This window comes from Pogoniulus pusillus, chromosome 18 (assembly GCF_015220805.1).
Source record: "Pogoniulus pusillus isolate bPogPus1 chromosome 18, bPogPus1.pri, whole genome shotgun sequence".
In the NCBI taxonomy this organism is placed as follows: domain Eukaryota; kingdom Metazoa; phylum Chordata; class Aves; order Piciformes; family Lybiidae; genus Pogoniulus; species Pogoniulus pusillus.
Window position 1 is genome coordinate 19,965,433 of NC_087281.1, and position 16,070 is coordinate 19,981,502.

Here is a 16,070-nt window from a genome sequence, read left to right on the forward strand (position 1 = left end):
CTATCAACGGTGCCTCTGTAAAACTCCATGTGCGCCTCAGGTTAGCTGCTGGAAAACAGAACCTTTTCTCCTGTTAACGCTTTTACTAACTGCAGCTTCGCTTTGCCCTTGCCTGACAAGGTTATCTATGCAAGGTTTATTTACCGTAAGGTTCAATGACCACACTACGCATCCGAGGTGTTTGCAGCCTTTCGAGTGGCCATACATTGAAAAGGTTCAAACGTGAGTTGTGTAAAGCTCACTCAACTCCCCACTCTTTATTGAAGGAAAGCATAAAATGGCGGGGCTGGGGCACGCTGCCCAAACGGCCCGAGCAAACCGTCCTGCCTCTGGAAGCCCACAGCCTTGGCGTACGTGTGCGCCACGTTCAACACGGAAGAGAGTAGCTTGCCAGAGCCCAGCGGGTATGAACGCGCTGCGCTGTCCGTTCGCCGCGGTCACGGCGTTTCCCGGCCCCTGCTCCCGCCTGCCCCCGGCTCAGCGATGTGTGAGCGCCGCCAGCTCCGCAGCCGGCTCACCTACCCACACCTCCCCAGGACGGCGGGAGAAGAGGCGTGTCGCGGTGCCCCGCCTGCGAGTGCCGCAGCTGTCACCGCCCGTCCCGGCAGCCGCAGCCGGCCGCGTTGCGCGCCGGGAGCTGTAGTCCGTGCCGGCCCGGGCCTGGCGGGAGGTGGGGGCGGGCGCGGAGGCTCCATTTTGTGCCCATTGGCGAGGCGGCTCGGCCGTCACGCGGCCCCGGCGGCGCCAACGCCAGGCAGGGCGCGAGCCCTGCCCGCCTCCTCGCGCCGACCGGCGGGGTCCGCGCCCGCTGTTACCCCGCACCGCCCGACCCCCGCCGCCGGCCGTGGGCTGAGCGCGTCTTCCGGGGGCGAGGCCCTGTCCCTCCGCGGCGGCGGCTCCATGGTGCCCGCCGCCCACCCCCGCCCCGTAGCAACAGGCAGGACGAGGAGGAAGCGGCCCCCGGGGGTCCCAAGCGCCCCGCCGCCGGCCTGAGTAGCGCCGCCGCCGCCCAGCGGAAACGTCCAAACGGGCGGGGGGCGCCCGCGGGCCGCCGGCGATGGCGAACCAGCTGGTGATTCTCAACGTCTACGACATGGTGAGCGCCCGGGCCGGCTCCAGGGGCCCGCCGCCGCGGCCAGGCCTGCTCTGGCTTGGGGCTGTTGGAGGCAGCACGGCCCAGCACCTGTGCCGGCGGGCGGGGGTCCTGGTCTCGCTCCCAGAAGAGCCGCGGCGCCTGCGGCGCGGAACATCTTGCGGGGATAGGGAGGGGGCGGCGAGGGCAGCGGAGAAACTTTTTCTGCCCTTCTCCTATCTGTGCTTACGTGAGTTGGCTCTGTGGGCTTCCGCCCGTGGGAGCGGTGGAGCGGAAGAAATTACGAACCCGGGGCTGGGGCGACAATCTGGGAGGTGTTTTGATTCCTACAGACCTTTGAGACCAGCAGTTGAAGTTCGCTGTGGTGCTGGGATGAGGCTTCCAGTGACAGGTTAGAACCGCTCCCTGTGGCAGAGTAAGTTCTGCCCTTGCTGTGACTTAGTAGCGAAATGTGCGTTTCCCCGAGGTGTTCCTCTGTTACGCTCCCAGGTTTCAGCAGGGGAGAGGCCCAGCCTTTTTTGCTTCGGAAAACCGTAGAAGTGGCTGGCGTGCCAGCAGTGTAGTAGTTGGGGATAACCACTGCCTCTGTAGGGTTATGCGGTTTTTAGCCTTGTGTCAGGAACGTTTAATTTTCTCTAGCTCAGAGTTTTGTAACTGTTTTGGTATGGATGAAACTTAATAGAAACAGAGATGGCTCCAGCTTGATTTACAGTCCTGTGAGCTCACCTTCTCACACCCTTTGGGTTATCTTTCTGTGACATCTGCAGCAGCTGTTGAGTTCAACTGGAAGCTGGTCAAGTGTCATGGTAACAAATGAGGTGTAAGTACCTGCACAGGACTTGTGGATGAGTAATATTAAGAATATATTATCTGTTAATGCATTTCCATTGCTGGAAATCAGAACAAGTTAGCACTAGTTTTCTGACCATGTTTTTGAGTCTATTAATGCAAGAACAATAAGATTGACAACTATCTTCAGGTAACTATTTGCATTACTTAGAGTATTTTGGATAGGCTTTTCTACCATCACCACCACCATTTTACAGTGAACTTTTGGTGTTTTAAAAAGATGTGGGCGTGTATAAGGTAGACTATGTTCAGAGGTAAAATACAGCTTGCTTTCTTGAAAATACTCAGGCTTAAATGCTAAAATATTTAATAGCAATTGATAGGGAGCTAACCGTCTTGGAATTAAAAACTATTTGTGTGATTATATGAACTAGTCTGATACCCTAATACTTAAAGAAATCAATGTTCCTGTAAAGGATTTTAAAATATATTCCCCCTCCTTTGTGTGAGTTCTGTCTCCAGCAAATACAAATCTTTTAGTACTTTGGTTTTTCTTCATTGTAGAGGATGAAGTGAGACTGGAGACGGGAGCTGTCTATTTACTGTGATTTTTCTGTGAGAAGGGGAAAATAAAATAGAGGGTGTCTTTTGCTCACTTGGTTGAACTCATACATGTTGCTGACAAGACAAAGTCTGGTGTCTTATTTATACTAGACTTGAGGGAAGGATGCTCTGTTGCATGCATATGTGACTTCTCCAGACTACAGAAATACACACTGGAGAAGCTCTTCGCATAAAAAGAGATGCATTTACATACATTACCTATAAATACTTGTACAAAGAATGAAGTGGGGCTTCAGTTTCAGGACTCTTATATAAGATAGTATCCTTGAAGGTTTGGTGCACTTGTGACTCAATAAGAAGGCAGACCTAGTGTTCTTGAACAACCTGCTTATCTGTGCAAAATGCCCTCTGGGCTCAGTTCACAAGCAGGCTGTGAAAACTAACAGAATGGACTATCCACCTATACAAGTGCCTGCCTGGAAAGTAATGCCATGGCTTTTATGAGAAAGTCATTCTTGCTGTGATGATGACACTGATGGGGTGCAACTTCACATGCCTTTTTTTTTGTTGTGATAAGTGTACTTTTTCACTCACATGGTTCTCCTTCAATTCTTACTCCTTAGATGTCTTTGCAGCCAATATCTCCCTTTCATTTTCCTCCAGCATTGAGTTACTGTGATCAGTTTTACTCCAGCCATCCTAAGGAAGGCTGACATATGACAGGACAAGAAGGGAGAGCAAAAGCAACAGAAAGGTTATGCTCATAAAAAATAGTGGCATATTTTTACTTAAGACCTGTTGGATTCGTGGTCCTTTTGTGATTAGTGGGATTCTGCATGCATCAAGAAGTAGCATGGTCTCTAAAGCCACTATCTGTGGAAGCAACTTAGTCTTCAAAAGAAGTATGCAATTTATTTGCAGATGTTTGATCACATGTAGGGATGCCTTTTTTGGTCTGCAGTTGTGGTACTTGTTGAAGCTGTACATGACCACAAATTATACATGGCAGAAGCTGAGATCACTGACCAAGAATATTGATATATCATACTTCAGCTGTTTGTTTTGTAATGCCTGTATCATTTGAGCATTGGGAAAAAAAAACAAATTTCCTTTAAATTGGAACGAAAAACTAAGGTTCTTAACTGTTTGTGAAAGACTATCGATGCCTGTGTACATCCAGCCTCAAACCCTTTCACTCATGTCCATTTTAAACCTGTTTGAAGCAGGAGCTTAAACCTAAAGCCTTACTTTTATGTTGCATGACTTTTACATTACTGCATGTTGAGAACGTGCTGAAATCAAGGATGCTGTGTTGTTTGGGTGCATTGAGAGTTGGAGGAGAAGAATCTTCCATAGTAGCTGTTTTGAAGTTTTGTTATTCATCGTGCCTCTGACAACTGTGTGTTGAGACAGCAGCAGGTTTGCTGTTTGCTTCCAACATCACATGCCACTTGGAGGTGGGTTTTGGCTTTTGCATAGTTTAGGTTTTAGAAGGTTTTATTTCTCTTTTTGGAACAAGAGGCCACTATTAATCACCTGGTTGACAGAAAACTACTATGATTGCAACAGTCATATGAACAGCTTTATTTTAACCTGAGTGCTTTAGCCTAAGTGTAGCTTAATTTCCCAGACAGCTGCTCAGGTTTGCCCAGGAATGCTAGGTGACCTTGCTGCTGCTGAGATTACTTACAGGACTGTGCTGGTTGGTTTTGGAGCATATACCCTTCCATTGTCCTTAGTGCTTCAAAAAGCAAAAATATTTGATAAAACTGAGGGGTGAGGGAGGCATGTGTGTGTTGTACAAAGTAGACTTTCAAGTACTGATAACTTTACGGAGAGGAGAGAAGCTTTAGTGTGTATTCACATACTGCAGCTCATGCCTTTGAAAATATTTTATGATCATTAACAGGGTAGGGTGAAGACTTTGATACATTGTGTTTTCAGAACCTGAGTACTTTATAGCTTCCTCTTTACTGCTATTTTTAGGAGTCTAAGTCTTTTTTGTGCAGAGTGGACGGGTTTTTTTTCCCTTGTCACATATAAAAATCTAAAGTATTAAGATAAATTAAAGCTCTGAAGAAGCTCTGAATACATATTTGAAGCACTGGGATATTCTTTTCATTTCAGCCACAACTTCATTGTGCACACAGAAAAGTACTTCTAATATTTTTGTGTGATAGTTGCATTAAACATAAATTCTTGTTTTACAAGACTGATTTTTAGCAAGATACTGAGGATATGGGATTGTGCTTCTGTACGTTCTACTATGGTGGAACTTACATCCAGACTACGTGAAGGGGATACAGTTTAATAGGTACAGATGTAGCTTTTGGGATCAGTTTGGGACTATAACTTGGAGCACATTATTGAACCAGCAAGCTCACGCTCTCTCACTCTCTTTGTATATGTATATATGTAAATTTAATCTGCAATTTTTATTTTGTAAGTTCTATATAATCTTTTAATCTGTGGCCAATTTTAGCATACTATAAGTTGCATTTGTCCTGCATTTCTTTTTTTCAGTGAGATAAGACAATGGTCAATGAGAAAATGTGACCGACATTCTGATAGCTGATCCAGATTAATTAGATATAATTACAGTTCCCAGAGGGAAAGTAATTCTGCCTCACTGAAATTCTTCTGTCTCCAGTTAACCTACTCTTCTCTTACTGGAAGTACTGAATGAAGTGCCCTCTTGCTTTAGGCACTTCTTCCAAAGTTGCTGCCGTTTGCTTAATTTGCCACCAACGCTCAGGCTTTGTAGTCTTGTGAATCCCGTGTATTTAGGTGCCACCAGTAAGGAGGAGTGTGTGCTTTAAATAGCACTGGACTTGCTGAGCAACCTTGTGAGCAGCTTTCCATTGCATTTATATGCTTTGGTATGGATTGTTGAGGAGGGTTGGCGACTTGAATTTCAGTCCTCTTGCTATGCTTTGCTTTAGATTTCATGGAGTTGTTGGAGGGGAGAAATGTGGTTGTTGGGGGTCTTGTTGTTTGTTTTTTTCTTTTTTTTTTTTCTGCCTGAATGGGATATCTTCTGTAACTCTTGTTCCATTTCCAGAGAGCAGCAATAATCTTTATTAAGAGATCCAATGCATGTGTGATGTGTAAGTTATTTAGAATTCAGAGGCTGAACCCAGAGTTTTCTCTCCAAATGGGTGTCCAGAAGAGGAGAGTCAAGCACCATGGATGCTGTCTAGCTGGGTTCTAGGTTAGGCTCATGTGGATACACCTTCTCATTACACAAACATACTTTCATCCTATGCTGACAAGCTGTATGTTGAAGGTACCTACAGTTTTGACAATAAATATAAACCTTAAACTCTTTTGAAATGGTCAGCTGGTAAATTGTGGGGCAGGACTATCCTCAAATTTGAAACAGGTTTACAAAGTAGCTCTTCCATTTTCCTGGAGGCTTTGATTTCACTTCAGTGAATAGAATTTTTTTTTTCATGCTCACAAATCCATTCAGGTAGTCTGAAACATTATTCTCCTTCCTTGCTCTCTTCTGTTTTTCTCCCTCTATCTTTCTACAAAGTAAGTCTAACCAAATGTATTTCTAACTTAGTGTATTTCTGCATGTAGCTTGATGGTACAGACTAGCTCTCTGCTCTACCTGTGGAGAGGAAGGAAAGAAATGTGAAGCCCTCTAAACAGACTAAGGTGATAATTTAGTATAGTCATCTGTACCTCACTAGGTAACAGCAATGCATTTACAACGCCAGAAATTAAAGCAAAAGGTGAAGTTTAGTCTTAAGCATAATTTGTCTGCAGCTCTTAATGAGCCATGACTTTATAAGCAGCAAAATCTATCTTCTGTTAACTCATGCTGACAAAATTTCCCACAACTGGCATGTCTATAGATAAGAACATTCAATTCTCAGCATCTTGTTATCCAGATGGTCATTTGTGTTCTGTGCCTGCTAGCATAATTGTGAATTTTAGTCTGGAAAAGTCATGATGTTTGGCAGGTGCTAGTAACTGAATTTGGGGGATCATTTATTTTAGATTTAATGATACTTAGTAAAAGGATGACTGTAAAAGCCAAATACATATTTATCTTATGCCTGAAAATGTCTTAACTCTTGACCTGACTTGCTCTTTTTGACATTTAACTTGTCTTGATTTTTCATTAATAGCCTCTCAATGCAGAGTTCAGTGTATCTGTGTTGGAAGAAAACTAAGTTTCAGAAATGCAGATTACACACCATAATGTTTGTAGTGGTTCTGTAAATTGTGCACTAATTCCAGCTACCCCATCTCAAAGTGTGACATCTATAACCTTTTTACATTTTTATCATCTTGTACTGGTTTAACAGTGCCTTCACATCAGAAAGCCCTTACATCAAAAGGTTGTGTGAAGAAAATAGCTTCTTTTTCTTTCTTTTTGCTAAACAACTGTTACTTTGCTGGGGTCCTACATCAGTCTGCGTTTTGCCTGACAGATGACTTTTTCAAGTCTGCTTTATAGGAATTCATAGGGGTGCCCTTTGGGACCAGATGACCTGGGAGAAAATACCCCACTACTGGAGTAAATGACAAAATAATGTTTTCCTTGTATTTTGAGAGGTTTGTCCTGCTAGCCTATTCCAGTTTTAAGAACATAAGTGAGGTTTGTCCTTTTTTTTTTTTTTTCTTTAAAGCCTTTGTTTGTGTTCCCTTTTTATATCTGTATCTCTTGAAAATTTTTATTGCTTGGAGACTGATTATTTCGAGGGTGGTGATGTAGCCAAGGAAATACAGTTATTCTGATGTTTTTCCCTTTCCAGAACTGTGCATCTTTAAAATCTTGAGGTTAATAGTTAGCTCCCGATGGGCACTAATGATGCTTTTGAAAAAAGCAAAGACAAAGCAATAGAGGAAGGGGGAGTTTCTTCTTTTTTGGTGTGTTGTTTTTTGTCGGTTGCTTGCTTGCTTGGACTGGGAAGGGGGTGGAGGTGGCGTTTTTTAATTATAACATCCTGGTTTCTTTTTGAAATGCAGTTATTTGTTGGCTACAATGGAAGTGGTACACTGGGAACAATGTTAGACCTATGCAGTAGATTTATACCTGATGTATGGTGATGCATACATCAGGAGCCTGGAGAGAGCTTAGTTTCTTGTACGGCAACCACCAATTTAGTATTAAAAGACCAAATGTTCTAGGGTAATTTTAAGTTGGTTTACTCTGTCTCATGTTTTTCTATTCATAACCATAAATGTGTTCACTGCTATAAATGACAATTGCTGTGTTTTTATTACACTCCTACATTCTGATGTTATTTTAAAAAATAAAAGCTTCTGTAGAATAACTGCAGTTGATTCTAGAATGTATTCCACCTAAGTGAAAACTTTACCACTTGTAACTTGTGGAAAAATCAAAAGTCGATATGGATTTCTCCCACTTACTGTCTCCTTGGTTGATAGACATTGGCAGCACTAACACACTGGAGCAGAACTTTATGGATTTAACTCACTGTATGCATCTGGGAAACTTTTAACAGCATGTTCTGCTCCCATAAAATGAGTTGTGCAGTTTGTTGCAGGACTTTTTCCTTCGGGTGTGCAAGACAAATATGTGAATCTGCTCTCAGAAGACAGTTCTCTAATGGAAACTACAGTCTCTTTTTGTTATCTTTTCTTTCAGTATTGGATGAATGAATATACTTCTTCGCTTGGAATTGGAGTGTTCCATTCAGGTATAGAGGTGTATGGCCGAGGTATGTACAGGAGAAACATAACTTTTTTTTCTGGTCATGCTATTATTTAAAAAAACATTCTTCAGGGCATACAGAAACTGTGTCTCCTTAAGCCTGATCAGCAACTTTTTCTTAAAGTTCTCATCTCTTCTGCCTATGGAAAAAAATACATTTTGTCTTCTGGTATAAAGCTATGCAGCTATGAAAAAGTGTGCAATTTATTCAGCTAGGCATAGAAATGGTTATTTTAGGTTTTGAAATGCTTATTGTTAAAACAAATGTGTATTTCATGTAAGCATGGTCAAGTTGTTTCCTCGATATCTGGCCAGCACTTAGTGAAGGGGTTAATTTTCAACTACAGCAACAAGTGTGTTGTGGATAGGTACCTAAAAGTGCATGATCCTCAGGAAACAATGTTTATTCCTTATTTGCAGATTGGTTTGTTTTCAGGAGACACTTTCTTTTAAGGGGGATCTAATGCACATTGTTTACAAAAGATACACTTGTGATAAATACAGCACTGTATTACAGTTATGCTGAATAGGTGTTACTTGGGCATGCAGCTTCATTATCTGTTCAGACTACTTTGAATCTTCCTTACTGCCAGAAGATACTTCTAGGCATGTTGTAGCACAGACTCGGGTCTGAGATGTTCCTGCCATCAGTATAATGATGTTCTGAGGTGATGGTGTTGCTAAAAGTAGTCCATTTAAAGAAGAAAAATTACATCAGCTGTTTGGGGAGGAGGGGAAGCAGCAAAAGGTGTGGTATGTGATCAAAGACCACACTGCACAGTTATCTTAATGTATGGATGCTTCAGCTGCTCTAACGCTCACTTCCTAACTGGGTTTGCATTATCAGAGCGAGGAACTGATAAAATACAATCAAAGCTGAATGCTAGACTTGGATATTTAAGAGTTTTTTGGAAAGGAAGCATGAAGTTAGACTTGCAGCTTTTTATTGCATTCTGGGTGTGGCCTGCTGTGTTATTTTACAGAGACAGAAAGAAGATAAAGCACAGCATGATACTTTCATGTACTGCAAGTACTTATACTAGCAGGTGCAACATGCTCACTGCAGAAGAATTCACTCATTTACTTTCTTGTTATTGTCAAGAACTTTGGACAATTGAGCTCTAGCAAATCAAGAAATTAAAATTATTTAGGCCACTGAACAGAATCTCTATCAGGTCTTTGATGATGCAGTACTTTGAATCCTGTAAGTCACCTTTTAAAGACAAGCATGTATAAAAGAACAGTAGTAGCATTTACAAGTTGAATGGTAAATCCTCACTTATACAATGAAAACTGTATATGCTTACTATAAACTTGATTCAAATTAAACCTGTAGACTAATGTAGGAAATTTCTTTTTTTTCCCTTTGGGTTGACTAGTGACTAACAAAACTATTTCTGCCTCCTTGCATTTGTTACCCTTGTAAATAACATATCTGCTTTCTAGTTTTAGATCTGCTGCTCTTTACTATCATTGTATGCCAGTTTTGTTGAAATCTGAGCTTTCTCTTTCAGAATTTGCCTATGGTGGTCATCCATACCCTTTTTCTGGAATATTTGAAATTTCACCAGGAAACGCTTCTGAGCTAGGAGAAACATTTAAATTTAAGTAAGAAAAATACCTATTTTCTTCCTTTTGAGAAGTATTAAAAAGACAATTTGTTAGAATTGTTTTTCAGGAGAGTTGTGGTGCAGGATACTACAGGACTGTGACTTTCTGAGAAATCAGTCCATTTTCTTTACATAAACATGGACAGAGTGATGAGACAGGCTGCAACAAATAGTGTTATTTTTAGGATACCATTACATTCCCTAAAAGTGGATAAATTATGTGGACTTGTGAGTAGCTTTTGTCATTTGCACAGTATTTACAACAGGGGATTTTTTTCCAAGGCAGCATTTCTTTAATTCAAATAAAAAGCTGAAAACTGTGGCTTTCCAGGGCTTCCCTATGTCTCTTCCTTTTTCTCAATGTGATAGCCTTGACCCTTCCCTGCATTACAAGCTCTTACCTGTTCTCACCTGTCTCTTGGAAACAATATCCTTTGAAGAATAGGGGAAAATTGCATCCAGTGCTTGCCAGAGTTAAGTTGCAAAGAACTTCAGCGAGCTGCATGTGGACAATCAGCAAGGACATACACTCTCATGATAAAGATAAAAGTAGTACTGTAAAATGATATAGAAAGAATCTGTTACTCTAGGAGGTCAGAACTCAATACCCACAATGGGGTGACCTTTGAGCAATGGAGGAAGAGTAATTTACCTGTATGATGGAAGCCTGATCATCATCTACACTCTGTGTTTCTTTTCTAGAGAGGCTGTGGTTCTAGGCAGTACTGACTTCATAGAAGATGACGTAGAAAAAATAGTAGAAGAGCTTGGAAAAGATTTCAAAGGAAATGCTTATCACCTAATGCACAAAAACTGCAATCACTTTTCTTCAGCTCTGTCTGAGGTAAACAAACATGAAGGTCTGTAGAAAGGTGCTTCTTAGGTGCTTACAATGTCATCTCTTTCCTGTCCTTTGGAATGTTTGGCCAAATTTCTAACTGTTATCCAGCTGTAATCTCTGTTGCTTTGTGCAAGTGTCACCATTTTTCACATTTTGTGTTTATATCCAACGCACAATGTTTTGCTGCCAAAAAGGCTAAATATTGTTGTCACATGAGTAGGGGTGTATTCCTAGTTGAGAGACCTAGTAAGTCAAGTATTATCAGGAGTTCAAAATCATTTCATGTGCTTCAGAGATCACTACTGAAGATAGAACCACGTTATTTTTATCAGTATTTCCCCACAGAGCCATTGCACTGACAATGTTTTTTGAAGTCATGACCCCTTGTTAAAGAATAACAAAGGCACTGAAGTTTCACAATGTTAGTCTTCAATGTTAAGCTTGAGAAGCTTTTGTCAATTTACTAATCTGCCAGAACCTGTGTCCTGTTCATGTCATCTGGTGGACATGCAAAGTACTTGATTCCAGAGTTGAATCAACATTGCTTTTCCCTCTCAGATTTATTGTAATCTGATCAGTTTGTCATGCCTGATCACTCGTGTATCAGCACAAGAGAATGAGTCAGGAACAAGCAACCCAGGACAGAGAAGAATGGTGGTTATGATTATCAGTAGTTAGCAGTTTGTGCTTGTCAGAATTTATTTTAATGTTTCACTGAAGCACACCAAAGAAAAAAATGTGGTTTTTTTCTCATAGTGAACTTCCATAAAACTTAGTTGTGTTGGTTGGTTGGTGTTTCTTTCAAAATAACTAATGGCAAGTTTATTGCATAGCCTGTGTGGAGGCTCTTTGATTTTCCAGTGGTACAGGAAAATGTTGAGCTGATGATACGTGCAACACTGGTACAAGTAATTAGGGTTAGACAGTGACAGAGCTGCACTTGGCATGAAATCAAGCCTGTATGGCCAGGCGTTTGCCATACTCTTCAGCTGCATGGTCACGTAGTTTCTATTTTACGTCTGGTCATACCTATTGTTCAAACTGACTACAAAGATAAAGATACAATTACAAGTTAAATGCTGCTCAATTACAGCAGGGTAATGGCTGTGATTTTCTCCAGTTTTTCACTGGAGTAGGTAATACTAGAAGAGAATGTGGAAATAGCTAAGTTAAATAGCTCACTCCTTGAACAGTGACAGTGAAACCATTTAGTGACCAACATGCAGCAAAACTAAGTATTTAATGCAGCTTTATGTATTTCTGAGGAGCTAATCAGCTTTCCACTGTATAGTATCCAGTGAACATAAGTGTGTGCTTGACTTGTGGGCTCTAAGACAGTGATGTCTTGAGCAAAGTCATCAGAGACCACCACAGTAAATAGCTTCAGCTGAATGCACATCTCACTTAACTACAGTATCGACACTGTTTTAACTGCTTGATTTCAGGGTCTGTTCCTGTTTCTGAAGGACAGGCAGTGAACAGGAAGCATACCTTAACTGATTTCTGTGCCTTTTCTAGAAGTTAGAGAGTGAGGTCATTAGACTTTTCAGGACTTCTAAAAAAAGGCAAAGAACCATGTGTCAAACTCACAACGGAAACCAGGTCTCCTCATGTGACATAGGATGCTGCTTTTACTGATGGATAAAGTTGACTTGGTGCAGCTAACTTGAGTGCTTCTTGACTGATGTTTGTGATACATAAACAGTACAACTGCTGCAGCCTTTGCTTTTTATTTATAGTACTGTGTGTTTGTTACTGCTGAATCCAGAAGACAAATTAATCCCTTCTTTTCCCATCCCCACTAGATTCTGTGTGGAAAAGAGATTCCACGATGGGTGAATCGCCTTGCCTACTTCAGCTCTTGCATACCATTTCTCCAGAGCTGTCTGCCGAAGGAGTGGCTAACTCCTGCAGCCCTTCAGTCCAGCGTTAGCCAAGAGCTACATGATGAGCTGGAGGAAGCTGAGGACGCAGCAGCATCAGCTTCCTTGGCAAGCTCAGCATCTGGGTCTAGAACTGGTCGCCACACCAAATTATAAGTCCTCCTCCAAAGTAACAAATGGTTTGAAATACTTCATTTTGATTTCTCCAGCAATTGACTTCCTGACAGAACATGAGAGCTGACTCTAGGAGATTGTTTTTATATGCAAAAGAGGCTCTCGTCAACCACTGTTTCAGCTCAGGATTATTTATGTAGTGAAAATAATTGCTGGGAGGAAAGGGAGGGATTTTGTGTCAAGCCACCCTTTTCATTTTCACCTGTTTGGTAGACCTGTGTTAGCTTAACATCTTGTATAAAGCAGAACTTAAATTATTTGTTTACAGTATTGTGTACTGCTGTTTACAAGTCCTGTAAGGACTCCTGCCACCATGGAAGGAGAGAGAATTTAACTGTCGGTATAACTCAAAAGCAGTGGAATGATACCCTGGGTGAACTCTCCCTTTGCTTTTCAAGATTTAAGGCAGGTGAACATTAGCTTTCTGAGAAAATGCCAGGAACTGCTGAATGCTATACATGTGAACAGGGTACTGTGCACTTAAAGTGGCTGATGTAAACAGGTAGATTCACAGATGTAGGGAGATTGGTTTTGTCTAAGATCTGTTCCTAGAATTATGACCTCTACATTAATGAAACTGTGGATTTTTGCACATATGAAGGGAAATTTCTGTCTCATTACAATGCACATTGATCCTTCTCCCCCCATCTTCTTTTTTTTTTAACTTGGCCATGTAGTTTGCATTTTGTCTTCTATGTTTAGTGTACTTCAAGCAGGGTTTAGACATGTGACTATCATCTGTTAGAAGCATTAGCACATTTTTGTTTGCTTCACTTGATTTCAAACTTGTATATAAAAGTTAGTACTTTTTTTTGGTGAGTTTCATATAGTTTGCAATAGTGTAATACAAGCCACTTGCGTTTGGGGAATGGCCTGGCTTTCTGCTGCTGATTTTGTTTCATTTGAGTTTATGAACATTTGTGTCCTCTTCGTGGGTTTTTTGAGCTATAAATTACTGCCTGGTTGTGCATACCTGCACAAATTAAGAGAGAAATCCTAATTCATGTTCCCACGGTCTCTCTGTCTGTGGCATTGATTTTCTTGTCAGATGTAGTGAAGAAAAACCTGAAAATTGCTTATGCACCTGTGTGTTTACACAGCAGAACCCACTGATCTGCACACATAATTATATCTGAAGGTAAGAGATGTTATTTTCTAAACCACAGAAGTATGTTTGCTGGTAGATTATAATTAGAGCTAAATTTTAATTAGTGATCAGAATATATAATGGAATGCCTTATTCTTGTTCACTTACCAAGAGAATTAACGATTCTTCCAGTCATTAGTGTAAATTAGTGAGGGTTCTCTTGTGCACAGAAGGATACAGTAGCACAAAAATGAGGGAAGTGAGCTTGTGTGTTTTGAAAAACTTGCTGCCTTAAATTAACAAAACCATACCATCTGTAAACTGATCAGCTCACAAAGAAGTGTGCATTCCTACAAGTAGAAATGATTCCTGCAAGCTTTATTTTCAGCCTGTTTCTGGATTAAATTTCTCCATTAAGTGAAGTAGTGACTCTACCTGTAGTTTCTGCTGTTGAAAAAGTCCTCTTAGGAGGCAAGAATGCATCATGTTTATGAGCGCTCCTAGCCATGGGTAGTTGGTGCCATTGAACCCTACAGGAAGGTGTGATAGACTGCATTGTAGTAAGCATTCATGTGATTGCCAACTCCAATTCATGCCAGAAACAAGTTGAAGTTTTTCTTGCTAGCACTGGGTTGAATCCTTTGGCAGACAGTCTTTAAGTTTCCACTCGCCTGCGATGCAGTGTAGGTACAAAGAGGGACTCTGAGTTCTGGGAGAAAAATCAAGCAAGACCCTTTCTGGAAAGAGTAGGATAATAGGAGAAATATCTGACTGTAGTTTGGTACGTGTTTTAATAATTTCCTCTACCAAGTGGAAAGTGCTTAAGACTGACAAGTCAGCCACTATGTTCTCTGGTCTCCAGAAACTGGACATACTGACTTTCCTTGCTGAGTGTTTTTCACTTGAATCTCTGAATTTGAGTTCTCCTTTCTTCTTTTTCCTGTAGTGAAAATGAATATGGTGGTCTCCAGTGAACTCTCAATCATTACAGAACTGAATCTTGTGCTACTTACAGCTAAGACAACATGCCACAGGTCATATTGTCTGTGTGGTGCAGCTGTGGTAGTAACGTGACTAAGTCTCTTGGCCAAGGCAGGTCCTTTACTTCAGCTCAGGGTTGAGGCCACTGATCTAGCAATGTACTGTAGCTTTTCCTAGGTTTTTAGGAAAAACAAATAGAATTAATTTTCATTGCTACCTAACTTTTATGTACCAAAATCAGCTTTTTAGGCTTCTTGATACATCCAGAGTGCAAGGTCACAAATCTCCACACCTTCATTAACACAATTACAGCATGTACAATGCAAGACCATGACAGATCACAGCACAGTTTTTATTTAGAAGTAAAACTAAGACTATTTTTTATAAAGCAGACTGGAAAGTTCATAACAAAAGCATTCATTTTATTGGTAGCTGTACAGATGAAAGTACTGTCTTATGCACCGTTTGTTTGGTTCATCTGTTTGTAAATCCTGTGATTAAGCTGACACCTGAACCCTGAAGGCTATTTGGTATTGTATCAAAGCAAGCAGTACTGTAATTTCAGCTGCATTCTGTCAACTTGGCCTCCACTGGATGCCTCTGAGAAGTCACCCTGCCAGTGGTTCCTCTGATTTGTTAGCAATAGAGCAAGCTACCTTTCACCAGCATTACTGCCAAGCAGGGATTACTTTAGCCTACTAATGACCACACTGTGCTAGAACTAGAACACTCCAAAATGCTGTGAGAAAGCTGGATACCTGTGGAGTCTTTTCCATCAAAACGGGTAGAAAAATATCACTATTTCAGGGTTCTGCTCCATTTACTTTCTTGGTTTAGTTTTCTGTCAGATAGTACTTTTGATAGGTATCCTTCAGCGTCGTTTTATTTAAATGCCATTTTCTGTTCAGCAAGCCAAAAAAATCCAATGTACTGTCAGTGTGCACCAGTAACTTTGGAGTCGCTTGGTAAAAACATAGTTGCATTACTTCTAAAACTTGCAATGCAATTCTGGTCACCATTGATCCATGATGATTTTCACTGTCAGAAGTTGGTTACAAGCTGAATAATCAATCACCGATGCGTTTTTTGTAAACTTGCTTTCAAGTTTACTGTACTACATAGTATTTGTATAAAATTCAAAGAATTTTGACTTTTGTTACCTGTACATGGCAACAAGTTGTCTAGCATCTGAAACTTAAATCCATCAGTTTATTAAAAATACTTTTATAAAAAAAGACCCTTGGCTGTGTGTTACTCCCTGGTACAGTCTCAAGTTGTGCCGGAGAAAGTATAGGCTGGATATTAGGAGGAACTTCTTGGCAGAGAGAGTGATTTCCCATTGGAATGGGCTGCCCG

General features: G+C 41.1%; 1 protein-coding gene across 2 annotated transcripts; it reads left to right on the plus strand.

The window, feature by feature from the left end:
- The first annotated feature begins 602 nt into the window (after positions 1 to 602).
- Positions 603 to 15,949, plus strand: DESI2 (desumoylating isopeptidase 2). 2 transcript variants are annotated; one of them, XM_064158667.1, is made up of 5 exons: positions 603 to 1,096; positions 8,073 to 8,145; positions 9,653 to 9,746; positions 10,451 to 10,592; positions 12,395 to 15,949. In XM_064158667.1, exons 1-5 carry the CDS (start codon positions 1,058 to 1,060, stop codon positions 12,626 to 12,628), a joined length of 582 nt encoding a protein of 193 aa, XP_064014737.1. In that variant the 5' UTR covers positions 603 to 1,057; the 3' UTR covers positions 12,629 to 15,949. The 2 variants fall into 2 exon arrangements, with proteins under 2 accessions (XP_064014737.1, XP_064014738.1); XM_064158668.1 differs by lacking the exon at positions 603 to 1,096 and adding an exon at positions 1,134 to 1,484.
- The last annotated feature ends 121 nt before the right edge of the window (positions 15,950 to 16,070 follow it).